General features: G+C 37.9%; 1 protein-coding gene across 6 annotated transcripts in view; it reads right to left on the minus strand.

Moving 5' to 3' along the window:
- LOC130871170 (contactin-4) overlaps positions 1 to 20,157 on the minus strand; it is a 1,056,779-nt gene that overhangs the window by 181,760 nt on the left and 854,862 nt on the right. For all 6 annotated transcript variants that reach the window (XM_057764481.1, XM_057764498.1, XM_057764473.1 and 3 more), the window contains 3 exons: positions 18,767 to 18,951; positions 6,230 to 6,366; positions 4,398 to 4,527 (listed from right to left, as the gene is read on the minus strand). In XM_057764481.1, coding sequence (XP_057620464.1) covers positions 4,398 to 4,527; positions 6,230 to 6,366; positions 18,767 to 18,951 — 452 coding nt within the window. The remainder of the gene's footprint in view (positions 1 to 4,397; positions 4,528 to 6,229; positions 6,367 to 18,766; positions 18,952 to 20,157) is intronic.

Here is a 20,157-nt window from a genome sequence, read left to right on the forward strand (position 1 = left end):
GGGTATTTGGCACCTCCAGACTATTCTCTTCTATGGGAAATTAATGGGAAAAGAGATCTGCTCCATTCTATATCCTATCTCCCACCTAGGACCTCATATCTGCCTCCAGGAACTAACTGAAATGTTTACTAAAATAAAAACCAGCGACCTTACCTCAAGGAAAAATAACTCTGAGATGTGATCTGTGTTGCAAAAATCCATCCTCTACATCACACCTGCCTTAAAGTTTGCTTAATGACGCCCTTATCTCTGCTCACTGCTTCTCCTTGCCTAGTCTTCTCATCTTGCTGGTTTCCCCCGAACACTCCCTTAATGCTTAGAGCCTCTGCTCTAAGAATTTTGATATCCTCTATATCATAATGATCTACATTGTAGAAATATTCTATATCAAACATAACAGGGAGACACACATTTTGGAAATTCATTGAGCGATCCTTCCACTTTGTGAATATAAGTAGAAGTTATTACATTAGGAGTGTAGTAGACAGTTACTATTAGCTTTAAAATGATTTATTCAACAATCAAGCTTCCTGATTATTTCAGGATTTTATTCACTTGAATTCTAATATATTTGCAGAAGTCAAAGAAAGAGATAGAATTATTTTTCATCATGCAGGGTTTATACGCAGCACCTCAAGGAAGCCCAGGGATTCCGACCACCCAAGGAATATTACCATGAAGATACTAGTGGAAAAAAGACATGGAGGATGGGTAGGATGGCTCAGTGGGTTAAGACACTTGCCTCCACACATGATGACCTGAATCACGTATTATCCCACAGAAGAAATAAATGAAACTGTAGCTTAAAACTTTTAAAATATTTGGTTAATAAAAGGTAAGTTATAATGAGTCCATTACAAACTAGGACGTCTCTATGTAATTCTAACCCAAGGTAAAACTCTCTCTATGCTGTGTGAGCAAAGCATCCAATACTTTAATTATTTAGCAGTTTCAATCCATTAAAAATAGACATGTCACAAATACATTAAATATCCACATAGAACACATAAAGCCTGACCATGGGAAAAGCCTATTAAGTATATACTTCCTAGTCATCTCTTATTCATGATGTTAGGGCTATTATCTAGCATTAAAGGGAATCTCCTCCATAGCACTGAGGAGTCCTAATAGTGTATCAATAGCCGAAGCCAGCACACTTTTTTTTCTTCTCCATTGAAAAGAACATAATTTCAGTTCTCACTGTCTCTTTAATATCAGTTTAAGCTCACAATTGTAATACAGGCAATAAGAATTAGACTATACAAGCCCAAAGAGTCAAACTATTATTATTCTGTGAGGAACAAAGTGTCTTGTGGAACAAAAGACTGCTGTAGTTTACTACAGCTAAGCAATATCTCTCTATGTTGCATTTTTAAAGAACAAATGTCTTCTCCTGGAGTGAAACTTTAGGGAATTCCCAGTCAACACAGAAATGCCCTTAAATTAACTCAAACTACATAATGTGATAAATTTGTAAAGAAAAATGGGCTTTTAAGGATGGGATTGTAAATCTGTCCTTTAAGAGTTTCTGAAACTGTTCATTAATACTATTTCAGTTTTATGCCTCCGGCTAAATTCTGGCTATTTATGCTTTAGTCACATAAATCAATTGTTTGAAAGACATTCAGGATTCTATATTCAGAGGGAATCATCTTGGGTACCTTGTGATTTCAGGCCATTGCACTCTGGCCTGGCATACTGGTCTTTTTTCTGTCTGTATTTGTCAAATCTGACTTGTGCAGGGCTCAGATGCCAGGTCCTGCCTATCAGCCAAACTCCCCTCCCTGGGCTCCTACCAATCCTCCTATTTCCAATGCTAGGCTGGCCCATGTCTTTACTGAGATATCACTATGGTGCTCATGATAAATGTGACTGCAATCAGGATGGATAATTACTTCATGGGAGTTTTTATCTTCACTCCTTAGGCTCTGTCTGGAAGGGGCCTGTGCTTTCAGAAAGCTTGATTTGAAGTTGTAGCACCCAAGTTCAAGGCATTACAAGGTGGGGATTTGGGAATATAACTATGCCTTGAAAATGAAGTATTCGTAAACTTCTCTGAGGCTTGCTGTACACAGCTTGCATGGCTTTTTTAACTCTCAGTAATTTTGCTTCAAGACTCTAGTCTAGCCTAGAGAGAGCAAGAAGAGTGCTGTGAACACTTTTCTTTCCTTCCTTCCTTTGCAGAGGTTGGAAGATAGTCAATTTGAGATTGATACACTTCCGGATGTAAGATCTACATGGTGGTCATGGAGGACAGTCTTAAGTGGGAGAGTCGGGACTTAGAGACTAGACAGGCTATTGGGTATGCAAATTGCTCTTGTTCTCTGCTCTTTTCCTCATATTCCTTAGATTATGGCCAGTCAAAAACTATTGCTTATACCTTCTCAGTTAGGTGATGGTGAGCTGGGTGGTGGTGGCACATGCCTTTAATCCCAGCACTTAGGAGGCAGAGGCAGGTGGATCTCTATGAGGTTGATGGCAGCCTGATCTACAGCGAGAGTTCCAGGACAGGCTTCAAAGCTATAGAGAAATCTTGTCTTGGATAACAAAAAAAAAAAAAAAAAAAAAAAAAAAAAAAAAAAAAAAAAAAAAAAAAAAAATGGTGCTGGTGAAATAGTTTATAAATGTTTTGGTGCTTTTAGGGCATTATATTACCTTTCTAGTAGTAATAGCTAAATTTAAAATCTTTCTATGAATATATGCTTTCCTGAACTTAAATACCCATATATTAGATTAACCAATTATTTAATCATGTATTTACTTGCACACGAATCTGTTTTCTGAAAGAATATCTTAAATCCCTTATTCACTTACCATCTTTATTCACTCAGTGTTTTTTGAATACCTATTATGTACTTATTCAGCCCTGAGGATACAATTATGAGCTTTGGCATCATGGAAGACTAAAATGCAGTGGGAGGAAAAGGAATGATCTTATCAAAGTAAAATATACTCCTGGCCTCTGTTATTAAGGATACAAAGAACAGTCAACACAAATATCAGTAATGGGAGAACTGCTCCAGGTAGAGAGCCTGCAGTCATTACACGAGGAAGCCATCTTGGGGTTTGGAGAATGGGACAGAAAGCCCTGCAGGCAGGAGCAGTGAGTTCCATTGACCTGTGGGAAAACTGCATCCGCAGCACCAAGTACAACACTGAAGAATGCAGTTGGCATTTGATAAACACCAAAGGGATATAATATAAATGAAGGTATTAAGTGAATAAAGGAGTTGAGAGATTGTCTCAGAAAATGCATCGGTGAGTTAAGCCATTAATAATTAAAGGCAAAAACACTGAGAAAGATAGGATGGTGGAGATGTAGATCAGAGAGGTCAGTTCCAAAGGGAAGACAGAGAAACATCAGCAGACCACTAGCACACCTTCTGGAAAGTTCAGACATGGAAGAACATGGTCACTCTTCAAGATGTTCAAATTAACCTTCCAAAACCAACTCAGCTCTACTCCCTCCAAGCTGAAGTTGCACCAATTCAGAACAATCACAGCAGATCCATTCCAGAAACCTAATTCAGTTAGGAAGGTCTGGAGAGGGATTAAAAATGAGTGCCAAGGGAGCTGTGCTAGCTGCTGTAAGCATAGAGGAGGCCCACTTAGAAAGTGGTCTCTTCCAATCGCTTGAAGGCTATGTGACTTGTTTCTAGAATTTCCTCAAACCTTAAGATATCTTGATACATTCTCTAGGAATGAGCATTTATGGTTGGCAAATTTACTTATTACTTTAGTCACTTAAAGAGTTGTGGGTTCTAATCCAGACCCAAAAAGAGGAAATATGGTATGTACTCACTCATAAGTGGATTCTAGCCATAAACAAAGGACATTGAACCTATAATTCAGGATCCTAGAGAAGCTAAGTAAGAAGGTGAACTCAAAGAAAAACATATATTTATTCTCCTGGATATTGGAGGTAGACAAGATTGCCGGAAAAAAGTGGGGAGCACGGGGTGGGGGGAGGGGAGAGGGGGAAAGGGAAGGGAGAAGGGGAGGATTGGGGAGAGCTTGGAAGAATGGGATGGTTGAGATGGAGGAAGAGTGGATATGGGATCAGGGAAGAAGATATCTTAATTAAGGGAGGCATTTTAGGATTGACAAGAGACTTGGTTCTAGAGGGGTTCCCAGGTGTCCAAGGAGATGTTCCCAGATAGGTCCTTGGGAAGCAGAGGAGAGGGTGCCTGAACTGGCCTTATCCCATAGCCACACTAATGAATATCTTGCATATCACCATAGAACCTTCATCCGGCAATGGATGGAGATAGAGACAGAGAACCACATTGGAGCGCTGGACTGAGCTCCCAAGGTCCAGATGAAAAGCAGAAAGAGGGAGAAAAAAAATGAGTTGTGGGTTTTTTCCCCTTATTTTTTTTCCCACTGTAAGGACTCACCTATTACACTAAGCTCAGCGCTGGAAAAGATAACTCCGTGTTTATTCTCTGCCACACACTGGTACATGCCAGCATCTGAGAGATTCACTATTGTTATGTTGAGTGTTCCTTGCTCGATTTGTATTCTGTCCTGTGAAAGAAAAGAGGAGTAAATAGTGACCTTCTACAGCTGAGAGCTTAAGGCAATTTTGCTACATGCTACGTCAAGAGGGCCTAACGGGAGGAAAATAGTCATCATACGAGCAATTTACATTAACATGATCTGCTTATCTGTCAAGTAAATCAGTGCCAGGTCAGATGGCAAGTGGAACCAGTAGCATATCAGCTGGTAAATGGAATTTAAATTGTAGGATTCTCTTGCATTCGTGTTGATTTAATAGTGAAGTCATTCAGATGAATATGCCCTATAAATAAGTGAACTTGTCCTTGAAAGATGAAGAGCAGCTTTTAATCTATGACATTATGTTAACTGGGGAAAGGGGAGAATGTACAATCAAATTTATCATTTAGAGTTTAGACCTCTTAAGTCTTTTAAGGGCTTATAAATTATTATCTCAGATGGTCTTACACAAATTTTTAGTGCCTGATGAGTTGACCAGAAAAGAATAGGAACTAATAATTCAATATTCTACTAGGCATGGTGGTGGCACATGCCTTTAATCTTGGCACTAGGCTGCAGAGACAGAGAGGTCTCTTGAATTTGTGGACTGGATGATCTATATAGTGAGTTTTTGGCTAGCCAGAGATATAGAATAAAACATATTTCAAAAATAAATCTATGTTCAAATGCTTGATTGCTGTCACTGTGATTATTTATACTTAAATGATCTGCTACTAGTCAAGGTGGCATAATCAAAGATAGTAAGTCTATGTGACAAGACAACCTTCTCATGTGTCAAACTGAAGTCATGCAACTTTAGTATCAATCTATATTTCATTAAGGATATCCCCCCTCTTTCACACACACACACACACACACACACACACACACACACACACACACACCAGTGAACACAAAAACTTAGAGTAAAAACTCTTGTCTTCTTAAAAACTGCTATCTAGCTGAATGGATATTTTATTAGATTTTGATTAAGGCATCCTTGTGCCCTCACATTTCATAAAGAGAGGGAAATGCTAAGTGACTGGAAACCTGCACACTAGCAATTTGTTGACGTTTGTAACAGAGGGAATGATGAATCAGAGGAGCTTTTCAGGGAAGTGAGGGTGACCCTGAGATTGGGGTGATCAGAAGAAATTATTCTCTTTATCAGTTGCCCAGGGCAGACACTTTTTCTTTCCTAGGTCGACTATGCAGGAAAGAAATCTGAGCATGAAAACTGGCTCTCAATGTGGATGCTGAAGAAAATTCTGAATTCCAGGTAACATTTGATATTTCATAGGCAAAACACAATAAAGAAAATTGAATTGGACATAATTGTTCATCTGATTTCTTTTTTGAGAGTCACATTGCGTTTTGATGGTCATCCTTGTGACTTCTCAATACTCTTCCTCTTGAAGTAGATGCTGTGATGTCTTTTTCTACATATCTTAGCAAAGTCACAAAAAGTCCAAGCATTCTGTGTGGCTTCCTTAGTGTAGAGCTACCACAGTGTTAATCTGTGCTACAAAGGTCTGCTATAGAAGTTTAACAAGATTTATTTATAATTTTTCTATCAACCTATTCACTTTGACTTTTTATACCATTAATGGAATTTTGTTGCTTATTATTTTGAAAACAACTCAACAGTTTTCTGTTTCCATAGCAACGAGGCCACATTAAACGTTGCATTACATTAAGACACAATTGCCACAATTACCACCGATTTACTTACCCGTGTTAACAGTGGGTCGCCATTTTTTAGCCACCTGTAGGTAGGCTTGGGCCTCCCATTTGCTTTGCATTCCCAGAAGACACTCTCTTCCATGGCCACATGGATATCATCTATTTTTTGAATCCAGTTAGGTTGAGCTAAAACAGTACAAAAAACAAGGAGGCATATATTCACTGCAGAGTCAATTTTTTTTTATTCTAAGCAATTAAAGATTAAAATGGACTTTTAATCAAATTCCTTTTCCAAATGACATACAAATAAGGGCAAGAAGACATTTAAGGAGAATGTATACCCTTTCTGAACACCGTGTTTCTGAGCCATATTCGTGATCTTTTTAATCACTGAAGGCAGAATTGACAGAACTTCTATTAACAATGGGTTAAATTATTCTTGTCATTTAAGAATTGCTATTATTTTACTTTTAATATGAGAAAACTTTAAGGATCACTGAACCACCTTTGGATGAGTTCATGAATTCCTACCTACACTTTCCCAAGATTCCTTTTCATTAAAAAGTAATTAAGTGACTAGGTTCCTTCCAGTAAGTCGCTAGTGAAAGTAGAAAGGGCACCCTCAGACGCTTGTCCTAGAGCCTTGCCCATTTGATTGGAAAGTGGTTAAAAAAAACTTTTATGGGCTTGGAAATATTTTGGCCATTGAATAATATTGCAATGCAAAGCAATGCAGTAGTGTGGGCTACTTGTTCATGCTTGAAAAGATAACTTGAGATAATTGAACTTACTTAAGCCGTTGTATACTGAGAGTTTTCTTCCATTAAAATAGTTTAACTCACCTCTTACTAACATATTTCATTCCCATAGGTTACATAGACACATTTTGTAGCCCTTATATGTCCATGATGAATAATTGTTGTCACTTAAAATAATAATAATGATAACTACTACTAATAATGATATTGTCATCTATTATTATAATTGAAGAAAGCTAGCTGTATGATCCTTAATGTCAACATTTTTGAGTGAGTCTTGGATTTACCAAGCTCTTTTTAAAAATAAAATTCTACCCACAGTTTCACAAAGAAATTCAAAGAAGCATTTAATTATCACATTTCATAATACTGAATACTATCCCAATCATCCACATTTTACCATGTTTTTCATGCTTCCATTTAAGGCATATTTTTTTATTCTATATATTATAGAATAGCCAATATTTCATGAAAATATTTATACATATCAGTTCTTGCATATAGTACAGTTAATGCTTTTGTCTTCTCAGTTATATTTATTGGTAGAAAACTTTTTGCTAAAAGTCCTGTGGAAAATCACCACAGCTATGATTTGAGGACTTACCCATTCATGGGGCATTTCTACAGGGTAATAACTACTGATGTTAACTTAATAACCAGAGTTGATACCATTATTAATCAGAAGATATTACTTAATATTCTTAACGTGTCTTTTAGCAGACCTGACCTCTGTATACCTATTCAGTGAAGATACAAGTCATGGATAATTTAATTCAAAGGGAAATTGGTAATGTGAAGGCTAAGTTGTGTATCTTACCTTCTGAATAATAAACAAAAATAGAAAAACACTCAGTAAATCACTTAACCAGCAGAGGTCTCTAGGTCCTTGACTAAATGCTGTTTTCTTCTTTTCCATCCACAAGCAATTCCATGTTTTTCAAAGAGCAAAACACAATTTTGCAAACCCTCTCCTGATAGAGATGATGCATGGCTGCTTAAGAGGCAAGGCCAAAAGGGTCAACTTCAAAAAAACGTTACAACATCAACAAGCATTAGCTTGAATGAAGGGTTATAACCTGCATCTTTGAAAGAGCTGCAAGTTGGCTGCTGTCCTCTATCATCTTGCTGCTAATGGGAAGGGAAGCTCAAGGGGTAATATCTTCCCAGAGCTCTACTGGGAGATGCCAGTGTGCAGCTCCGTTAGGACTAATGGCTTAGCCTGCCAGATACACATTCAACCTGCAGCATATTCACCCCCTGCAGAGTCCAGAGGAACAAAGCAAACAAACAAAAAAAAAGGCACAGAAATCTGTGGAATATTAACAAGAGCAAACTTCTGAAAAAGAGTTTGGAAAGAAAAAGCAAAACAAGCAAGGACAAATGTAACTTGGAAGCAAAGTCAAGTTGAAGTTAAAGCAGTAAACTTCATAAACACCTGCAGAGACAGATTTCAATGTCACCCGCTTTCAGCAACACTTGGGTTCATTCTCTCTGAACTACAGAAAGCTGGAAGCCAAACCTTGCCAACTCACTTTGAAAAGAGTTTGAATGACCTTACAAATTTCAAACTAATTAGATACTCTGAGGTCTCATTCTTTCACTTGCAGTGGGGTCAAGGGGCTTGACAAGAATGGACAATTTGTCCTGGCAGAGGTGACACTCACAACTAATTTGCCTAGTACTGAACTAATTGGGTGTCTGACAAGCGTCATCAGGTACTTTCTTTGCTTTCAAAATAAAATCTATTCAGAAGAGCTAAATTAACATAATATGAATACACGCCTCTTAAAGTGAATAACTGCATAGAAACCCAGAAACTCAAGGAGGCGAAGAATGGGGTGGCTGGGAGAAGAGAGATGGCTTAACTGGTAAAGCATTGCCTATACACGCATGAAGATCTGACTTCAATGTTTAGGGTCCACATATACAGATTGGGCATGGGGGCACATGGCTGCAATCCCAACATAGGGAGGAGGAGAAAGGCATATTTCTGGGGTTCACTGGACAACTAGTTTAACTGAATTAGATGCATGGATAGGCATAACTCTGGGGTTCACTAGACAACAAGTTTACCAGTTTAACTAAATTGATGAAGTCTTGTCTTAAAATTCAAGGTGGGTGGCACTTCTGATTTACACACACACACACTCACACTCACATTCACACACAGATTAATCTGCTATATGAGGGCAAAGAATGAGATAGTTTATATTTTAATGTGCCATATGATAATCTCCAGTTCAAAACCACACATCATTACTGTCTTCACTCACATTTATGTTGTATGAATCACATCTATTATAATTGAGTGATTCTTCCTTTCTATACAAAGTCTAATGCTTGGTAGAGATGGTTCATATGTGCTTATATGCTTTGTGGCCACCAAGTTAAAAATCTTGGGATTGTGAACATTTTGGCTTGGTGCATTTTAGAAAATACCATTTGTATAATGCATTAGAGTGGATGGTACTTCTCCCATATTATCAAAATTCATGATAACTTTCAATTCCATGGCCTACATATCATTTTACAAAAGCCCACATGTAAGAATTGCTACTTTACAAGTCCTTAATATTCTTTTCTAGAGCTCACACATCAAACAAAATTAAATAAACTCGTATCAAAAAAGAAATTACTATTTTGATCTTTTGCATTCTTTTACATTTAAAACAGAAGAATCATTCCTAAGTCTCATCTCAAGACACAAGTTCAAATATAAGATTAAATAGCTGTGCTGGGATTTGACCCTGTCATACTGTTCATCTTTTGACAGATGAACAATCTATTCATTTCAATCTTTTGTTCAATAACTGCCAGAAATGACCTAAATCATGGTTTGTATATTCCAGCCACTGGAGTCATACAAGCCTCTTATCCAATAATAATTTCTATTTCAAGCAAATATAATTTGAACTCAAGGGGTCAAACAATTCTCCGACATATCTAGCTGTTTTCATTCCCCCAAACCAGAAATTTCTCACAAAAACAAGAGCAGGACTTGGTCGTAGACCTTGGAGTTTTATATATCTAAGAGAAAGGGCATCATAGGCAAAATCTTTTAAGTAACTTTTGAAAAGTTGATCTATAGATATTTGCAATTATTTCTAATGGTTCAACAATCTTAGAAAAGATGAGTCATTTCCAAGAAATGCAGAGGCTTGGCTATAGCATTGCTCTTATTTGTAGTGAGCCTTACGAGTCTGGGGGTAATTACTCAGTTTTACGTTGCCACCTACATATATATGCTTCCTAGAATTGTTAACACTATTAGTAAAACTTTCAAGATAGTTTCAATTTACCTTAAATATAATGTCCCCAGTGTTTGCTCTAGGTAGAACTAATCATCCCTTAGTGTTGAATATATATTTTATAAATCTCAGATGTTCAATTTACATATATACTGAAAGGACACTTACACTGTGCTTCAAGATGTTAAACAACTTCCACTTTTTTCACCTGTGATGGATGCCCACCTGGTACCCACACCACAATGGCTGTCATTCTCTCATAGTGTTTCAAAATGAGTTCTCCAAGGACTAGGGGTTTTCAGAAGATAGTGAGTTCAACCTCAGCAGACTTATTTTGTTTTAAACACTAAACATTTCCTGTCACATTTTATGTAAAATATGACTTGATGACTAACCACAGCCACGTTGAGAAACACTGAACTGGTGTGGGGTCTTGTAACTACAAGAAGAGCTTTGGGGCACAGAGTTTAGAAGTGCATGTTTTTTTCTTGAACGACACAAAGTTGAACACTTGACACTATAAAACTCCCTCTGACTTTCATATGTGAACTCTTACCTTCGCATTGCTTTGTAAATGTTTTAAATTTATTTTCAGTTTTGTGTCTATGTGACTATGGGGGTTGAATGTGCACATGAATGTAGGTGTCCCTAGATGCCAGATGCATTGAATCCCCCTGGAACTAGAATTTCATGTATTTGAGAGACTCCAGATGTGGATGCTGGGAACTGAATTCAAGCCTTCTGAATGAGCAGTGATGCTCTTGCTTGCTGAGCCATCTTTCTAGCCCTATACATTACTTTTTAAACAAATGGGATTCATGCCACTTGTGCTTCTCTATTTTTTCCCTTTCTCACACACTCTTTTTTATGGTTTTCTCATTTTTGTATAACACCTGATTGATTTTTTTTCTGGTAAGGGCAGAACCAACACTTTTGCAGATAACATCGCCAAACAAACACGAAACCCACTATGGTGTGAGGCTGGAAAGATGGCTCGGTAGTAAAGAACACTTGTTGTTCTTGCAGAAGACCTGGGTTTGGTTCTTAGTGCCCATATGGTGGCAAATAGCCATCCTTAACTGCAGTTCTAGGGGTTTTTGATATTCTTTTCTGACCTCTGCAGACACCAGATCCCAACGTGTTACACAGACAGACATATGTGCAAGCAAAACACGCATAGACATAAGATATTGTAATGACATCAGTTGAAAATGTGAAGATACCCTAGAAGGCAAGTCATAGTGGGCATATTTTTGTTAATAGGTATTCATTAACATAGAAAGCGAATATGATTGCTGAAAGTCATGTGTATCTGAGCTACTGGATGGGGTCTGTAAATATGCTTCACCCGCTGTCAATGTGACACTCATTAAGAGACCATCACCATTATTTCATATCTTTGGGCTAATGTTTAAACTCATCTGCCATCTGCTCGCACCCAATTTTCTTACTTTCTCCTCAGCCAGTGAATCTTAAGTTCTTGGCAGAGAGGTTTTCTTTGTCTTTAGTTATAAGAGTAAGCCAGTTCCTGCCTCTACATCTTTGTTTACACCATCTTGTTTTCAGGAGCACTCTCCTTCATTTCATCTCCTAACAAACATTTTGCTCTGCAGTGTACGTCCTTGAGAATCCCTTTGTCCTTCAAACTTCAATCTTCCTCATTTGGAGCTCACTTGGCACACACAGTCTAAGTATTGTGTGTCATCTACTATATTATCTCTCCTTTATAATTTTAATTTTTATTTATTCTTTGTAAGTTCCACACAATGTACCATGATAATGTCAGCTCCTAACTTCTTCCCTCCAGCCCCTTCCAGCCCCCTATCATATTTTCCTACAAACTTTATGTTCTCCTTTTTAATCATTTATTTGTTTATTAATTTATGGGTGGATGGATAAATTGATTATTCTATAAATTTATAAATTACTCACTGAGCTGAATTAGTGGTTTTTGTATGCATGGGTATAAGATCATCCATCGGAAATGGCAATACTAACCCAGGTCGTACGTGACAACTATAAAAGTACATATTTTCCCTTCTCCTCCCAGGGAAGCTATAGACAATTCATGATTTTATAAGTGAGCTAGAGAGAAAAAAATAAATCACAGTGTGTCCACTATTTAAAAGGCCTTAGGACTGATACACTAAGGCCATTTGCACTCCAACATTAATCTATGACAGTAACTATGACTATACTATAACTGGAATTAATTCCTTCTTTTCATATTTACTTAAGCTGTGACCTAATGTTTGTCTGAATTTGCTCTGACTGTGCTGAATTCATTCCCCTACTCAGTCCATCATAAATTCCCAATACAATCAGCCATATACATCACTTACATGTGACTCTCACCAGCATCACATGAGGCATAATACTTCTAACACAAACACCAACATGCAAGTTAAATGGCATCACCCCCTTGCTATCAGGAGGCCTAGGGATGTTTGGAACCAGAAAGAGAGGGATCTGCTCTGCTCCAGGGCCTCTTCTTTAGCCAGAGGACCTAAAATTATGTCTTATCTGCCAATGACATTGGGGATATTCATCTGGACCTATGATACTCAAAATGTCACCCCTGGAACATTGTGGATCTCCAGGACCCCCATATAGCATCCATGAATTTTTACTGTTCAAACCACATATTGTGGTTTGTGAGACCATATTTCTTCATATTCTTCAACCAAATCAACATATCACAGCAGGGTGAACACGGAAATACATATGACAATCTAGTTTTCTTAAGCTAAAACAAATGTCAAAGAGGTTTACAAGAATACAAATTCTACCCTTGTCCGTAACAGTTTGGTTTGAAAAAAATTGAATTCATTTTCTTAAAATATGTTTATCATTTAAACATGCACCGTTTTCTGGTCATTTAAAATAAATGATATACTAAATCAAAATCTCCGTTTTAACTTACAACATGGTACATATTGGTGGCTAGAAACACCATAAATACAGATTTGAGAAGTTCAGTGATTCTTTGGTCAGTCTGAAAACTTGACAATAGAAGTGTGAGATAGCCCATTAGATGAATGAATTCATTCACACAAAAAAAGAGTAAAAAATATACTTAGTATGTTTTTTTCCTTCTGTGGCAATAGAGAGTGGCTAAAATTACGCTTCCACGTACTATGTTTGGTTTGTGGTTTGCCACTTCTATTGGCGTGAGGAGCTTCTATCCCCATTTCTATATTATTTTTCCGTTACTTACGGCATGTTCTTGATACCCACTCCTTGAAAAAAACTGTAACGATTAAATTTATTGCTGTCATTAGATGCAAGAAAAGGAACAAAACTCATGGGCTGTACTTTATGGGACACCCAGGGAGAACGGAGGCTCCCTGTATGAGGTCTGCCTAGGACAATTAAGCAGTTATTGCTGTACTGTGAAATCACCTTAACTGCTGTGTTCATCTTCTGGTCACTCTGTCCTCTAAGCCATTTTGCAGGGTTGAATATTATCTAGCTGTCACATATACATAGCACATCCGTGAGGAATTAGGAAACTGTGCACAAAATGCTTCTGTAATCACTTCCCAATGACCTCACCCATACCCTCATACCCCCTAGAGTACAGTCATATACAGTTTCCCCTTTACAGTCACAGGACTGCAACACACACAAAAAAAATCTAGAAACAGCTTACAGAAATTTGAAGAACAGTTTTTTTTTTAAAGAGCTCCTTTCCAATCCAGTGATGTTAGACCAATGTAAACAAAACAATACAACAACAGAAGCAAAGTAAAAGAGTCCAGACTTTATTCAAAAGAATTCAGTTATGACATTCATTGGTTACAGAGAGTATACAAGGATGACTGAATGATGGATCCCTGATGTATTTGATCAAAACACTGAACTGGGAGCAACAACAACACATGTCATATGGCAGGGAGCAGTTTGAGGTGTAGTCAGATTCCACAGTGTGTCGTCTTTGGAAAAATAATAGTTTGTCCCTAGGTTTTTGTTTTATTTGTAAAATCAAAGGAATGGACCCAATAGTTTCTTCCAAAAAAGGCTTACTAGAGTCTTTAAAATAAATTTTTTATTGTGATATGAAATTTTTCAGTTTCTTAATGATGAGTGTAACAATTATTATCGGAGGAGAAAGTGTGCAAAGGGCACAATTAGACTCTTAGTTCATAGCTCGTTCTTCCAGATGAGGCTATAATTCTATCCGTATATTTGTGCATTAAAGGGGTGATTCCAGAGGTGAGCAGGTGGAGTGATGAGCAGTTCTCAAGTGAAAGGCATACACCTCACATTTCCCTTTCCTCTCTACAAGAAACCACTAGACCTAGGCCTCTGACTGGACTTGGCATATGTAGACTGACTGCCGTGCCTTATGGGACATGAAGATAGAAGTTTTCCAGAGCAACAGTAACAATCTTTTGCAAGGAATCTAATCTTGGGTCTCACTCTAACATTGGAAACAATCTCACAGAGCCATGGTCCCTACCATGTGGTCCCCACACAAGCATCAACAGTAGCTATACGGCAGGGAAATTAACTGAAATGCAATTTCCTATCTACCAAATCAAAACCTCCATGTACGAGGTCCAATATTCGGTATTTTCTTAAGATTTCCCACTTACCCTGATGCACACTGAAACTTCAGAACCTCTAGCATGGCGTTTGGAATCCAGTTCTATTTCTCAATATGTAAACATTAATCACACACTTTAATATCTTTGGGAGTCAGTTTCTCTCTAAATGGGTAGTTGGAGAAATGAAATAAGAAAGCTCCACTGGCTCTGACTCCAAATTATATCTGTGTCTCTAATTCTCTTCCTCCTTTAAGGCCCAGCTACGAACACATCTCATACGGACAGGACAAATGGCTGCTTCGCTGTCCTTTCTGCTCTTGTGATTTAAACACCTACTCCTCATAAAGCAACCACCTCCTTAGAAGTACGAATCAGATGGAATCATTTTGCCACTTAAGTGGCACTCCCACAGATTGTGAATAAAACCTAAACTCCACCTGGCTTCCAAGGAACTGCCTGGCCCTTACCTTCCTTTCTTTCAGATGTCTGTCCTTGGTCCTTCTGCTGTAGAAACACAGACTTCTCCCCCTCATCTTATCTTGGTCCTTCTGATGTGGAAACACAGACTTCCTCCCTGCTTCTCAAACTTGCCATACAGCTGGCAGCCTTCGGGCTTTTGTGCCTCCTCCCTGTTTTCTGCCCAGAATGTGCTTCCCAGTGGAAAGCTATCTCTTATTTTACTTTGGAATTTCTGCTCAGGGGTCAATATTATATGTGCCTTCCCTGATTACTTTACCTTAGGAGTCTTTTCCTGTGGCCAGTTTCTTTATAACCAAGGGCTATCATTATTTTCTCTTGTATTCTTTCTAAAACTTGAAATATTTGAGTTTATTGATTTATTTGAGTACTTATTGTGTTAATATCTGGTGAAAAATCAGGTGCTTGAGGGCACATGTTTTCTATCATCCTACTATATAGCAGTGGCCCCTACATAGTAGGGCCACGTAAACATACTTTTGAACAAATGCATAACGTATTACGGTAACAAATTTTACCATTCTACATCTGAAAATGGATTTATTTTTAAGATATTTTTCTTGCCAATTAAAAAAAATGTCTGAAAGAGCAGATTAAAGTTGACTTCCCTGGCAAAGTAGAGGTTTGCGCAAAATAAATAAGCAAGATAAGGGGATATAAAACGTTCTGTGCCTGAACTCACCTCAGACCTTCATACGCGGTGAGACAAAGTGGTACACATTAGCCTATGTGGACATGGTGGTCGGTAGCAGTGGCCAGTACCTGGTGCCTCTGCTGAGCTCTCATAGGGGACAAGAGTGTGATATGATTCTACACAGCCAGCCTTTTGAAAAAGGCTAACTGCTTTTCTTAGTGCAACAAGGAAATAAAAATCCATTTTACCACGACTGTTACTGCAGAGCTCCTAATTGGGTCAACACTGTGGTACAACAACAAAATCATGTCTTCTCCGAGTTTTCCTTTTTGATTATTAGCTTTTAATAAGTCTACAAAGTACTATCAAATAAAAGTTTGTTTTTGTGTTTCTGCTTCTTCCTCACGTCCCTACCATTGGTTCTCTCTTAGTATCTTCCAGGTTTTCTTCTTCTTTCTTGTCCATGTGTGAAAGATATCTACTTATATTCATGTGTGCATGTTTATACCACAGACTAGTATTCTCATTTGACAGAGAACATGCTAATTTTCTTTATTTTCGTTACCTTGCTTCAAATTCACCCATTTTCTTGTAAATTTAATTTTTCATTACAACTGAATATATACAGATTTCTAAGGACAAACCCATGGTTTCTACTCCCTGAGCTAGCATAGCTTAATGTTGTAAGGAATTGTCTTGTCAACAAAGGCAGAATGTTCCTGGATAAGTGACTAGGGCTACTTTTTCCCTTTGGGGGACGCTACACAGTGATTTTAATTATAATAATTCATTTAACTTGAAGATTAAGGCAGCTGGATATTAGGAACATAGCACTGGGAACACATCAAACCTCTCCCTTCAAAAAAAAAAAGAAGAAAGAAAAGAAAAGAAATTTAATGATAGTCAAGCACTTCTGTATAATTAAGCCTTTCCCTGACAGTGGAGACAATATCAGTGATATGCTAGTTGAGGAAGAACAAAAGAATAAACAGATACAATAGCCAAGTGCCATGAAAGTCAACTGATCTGATCTCAAGAGTGACTGACAAGGTGGTGACATTCTGCTATCTCCGGAAAACAGGCCAATTGTTCTGCTCCTTTGCCAAGCACTGCTGCAGACAGCGTCATTTAAAAGGCAAACACTGTTCCTCTGTGATTTTTCATCTCTAGGGCAGGATCTCTGGGAAGCACCTATTTCACACAAGGCTGGGGCTCATGACAAGGTCCATCCTCCACCATAGTAACTCTACATTGCTGTATTTCCTGGGTGGGGCAACTCAAATCCTTAAGAAGTGTCCCTGGCAATCCTTGGCTATAGAAAACACCTTCTTAGCATCCTGAATGCGAGCAAATGAAATCCCAAACATTTAAAATTAAATCACGAAAGTGGAAGTAACTTTATTCAATTAATTGAACAAGTTAAGTAATGTTTAGGAACCACCAATTCAAAAGTCTATTCATTAAGAAGAAAGAAAAATGTTGTCCCTTTTGCTTAACTAAGTTCAAGTGGTTGCTACCTGACATAAAGGAAATAATTATCAGAAAGGTGAGAAAAGTAAATCCTAAACAGTTAAAAATACATGGCAATTGCTTCTCACGAAATAAATCTGTAACCTTGGCTCTTGGGGGTGTCCAGTTAACTTTGGTATATATTTTAATCCATCAAATAATACATCAACTCTCATAATTTAAGAAAGTAAAAACCAAATATCAAATCTCTCATTTGATATAGGTAGAAAGACAAACAAATTGTAGGGTTTTTTTTTCTGCCCAAGCTACTGTTGTCCTGATCATTTTATGAAGAACTTTCTAGAATATTGCCATACCAGCTGCTTCAGGGGTATGTGAGTCTAAAATGCTGAGAGCTGGGCACAAGAAGGTCAATGGCTGATGTTGGATAAGTTCCCTGGTTCCCAATCTGCTTTTAAAATGATTTGTATGACTACTGAGTGTGGTTCTTAGCTTATCTTAAAACTAAAGAACTTTGTAGGAAGAATATATAGAAATATGCGCTATTAGCCAGGTACGGTGGCACATGTATTTAATTCCAGTACTGAGAATTCAAAGGCAATCTAATGTATACTGTGAGCTACAAAATAGAGACCAAGAAATTGGCATCTCTAAAACTTGTTTCAGTGCATTTCTGGTGGACCCTTTTCTGGATTTCAGATCAATATCCTGTGGAGCTTTCCAGGACCCACTAGATAAGAATCATGTGGCACAGATTTTACCCTTATATTATATTTGGTTCAATGCAGATGATTTGACCAGAACAAGAGAAACTTCACATAAAAAAAATCTATGTGATGAGATATTTTTTACGCTCTACTCTGAGGTCCACTCTGAGAGCTAAATTTGGACAGTGTGCATTTTGAAATGTTCGTGATACCATATAAAACTGCTGCTGAGTTGGAGAAATTACAAAGGATTAAGATGAGCCTCGATTCGAAATTCAAATGAAGCACAGAGCTTCAATTAACACACACACACACACACACACGAATAACTAACGATTTCCGGTGCCATGCTTATGCTCAATGGGAAGGGTTAAACAGGAAATAGTTTCCTTTGGGAGTGTGTTCACACTGTCATCCATCTCCTAAACACATCAGCTTAATTCCTTCCTCTCTGCTCCTTCAACATCCTTGCCCCCACCTGCATTCTCCACACCCAGAGTCAGTCAGGGCATGCTAATTTTGTAGAAAAGCAAGAGTCTTGATCCTATTCTACATGATTCCAAAAACCGAAACTACCCCCCAAAACAAACAAACAAACAAACAAACAAACAAACAACTCAACAAAACATACCCAACCAAAACAAACAAACAAAAACCCCTCCAACTTCAAACCTACCCGGGCAGGATTTTAATATGAAAAGTTCTATAGCATGGCAAATCACAAGGAAAACTGGAAACTTACCATAAAAAGTCAACTGTCCCTTTGCTACGTTTTTGCCTCTAGAGTTTTCAGCCACACATTCATATGAGCCAGCGTCTTCCTGTTGAAAATTGGGAATTTCCAGAATACCATTTGACTTGTGTCTTCTGGCTTTCCTTGCTATTGGCTTCCCATCAGCTCTTCGCCATAGAATAGTTGGGACTGGGCTAATAGTGAGAATAAAATGGGATAACCCAAATTAAAGAAATTAAAACCTACACTGGTAACCCCTTCCATTGTTTCCAAAGCCAAAAGCACATTAAAGATTCCCCAAATTTCTTTCCTATGTTAGCATTATTTTAGCAGCATCTATATCTCTAGCATTAGTCACTTCATGTTTTTCTTAAAATCAACGTTCTTAACATTAAACAATGTAATTGATTCCTTATGCACCATTATCATTGAAAGAAAAGAGCATTTTCAAAAAGTTAATTTTATAGTTTTCTAGTATATCTGGATTTTCTAAATTATAATTGTTAAAATAAAATGTTCAGGCATATACATAGTGGAATTAAAGTGGAGGCAACTTTACATACATACACTTTGCATACACTGAAAAGAGGTCCATGTCTATTCCTCTTCAACTTGTTGGTCTCTTTAGCCCTTCTGACTAATAAATAGAAAGGAGTGATAGCGAGTTGATTTCTAGATTCAAACCTTAAGAAGCAGTCAGCTTCCATGCTCTTTTTCTTGGAACACTCTCTGAGGCACCTATAAGAAGTTCACACAGAGGATGTTCCATGGAGGTTCACCTAATGACAGACCCAACTGGCCCCATCACGCAACCTTGCCTCCAAGATGCGAGAAAAGTGAGCGATGTGTCTTTGAGGTCTCCAACAACTAATGTGCCAGCTTCACATCATGAGACCCTCAGAGATATCACACAGACCCAAAACATCACCCAGATAAGCTTTTCTTGGATTCCTAACCCATACATCATGAGATAATAAGATGTTAGCAGTTTGTTCCAAGTCTGTAATGCAGCAGTAGAGAGCAGAAACAATATATTCTTCTAAATGTTAGGGCCAGCAATGTGAACACCACACTGTAAGTTACACCCACATATTGAACAAGTGATAGTAAAAGTAATGAGCCCATAAAGTCTGGAAACTACAACCTAATTGCTGGCATCGAGGAGCTATTCACTCATGACAAGCTGATCTGGGTAACACAGTTGTTGTTCTTATTGTCGTTTACATATTGATGACCTCACCGATTTATAGTGGTCCATTTGGAAGGTGGTTTGTGAAAACAATAATTAAAGTAGCAAGATGAAGAAAAGAGCAGTCTGTTGCATCTTAATGTACTCTCCAGGCATCTATCATCCTCTTGCCATAACTGTTTGGAACACATCTTAAATTGCCAAGGAGGGC

This window comes from Chionomys nivalis, chromosome 1 (genome assembly GCF_950005125.1).
Source record: "Chionomys nivalis chromosome 1, mChiNiv1.1, whole genome shotgun sequence".
Classification (NCBI taxonomy): Eukaryota; Metazoa; Chordata; class Mammalia; order Rodentia; family Cricetidae; genus Chionomys; species Chionomys nivalis.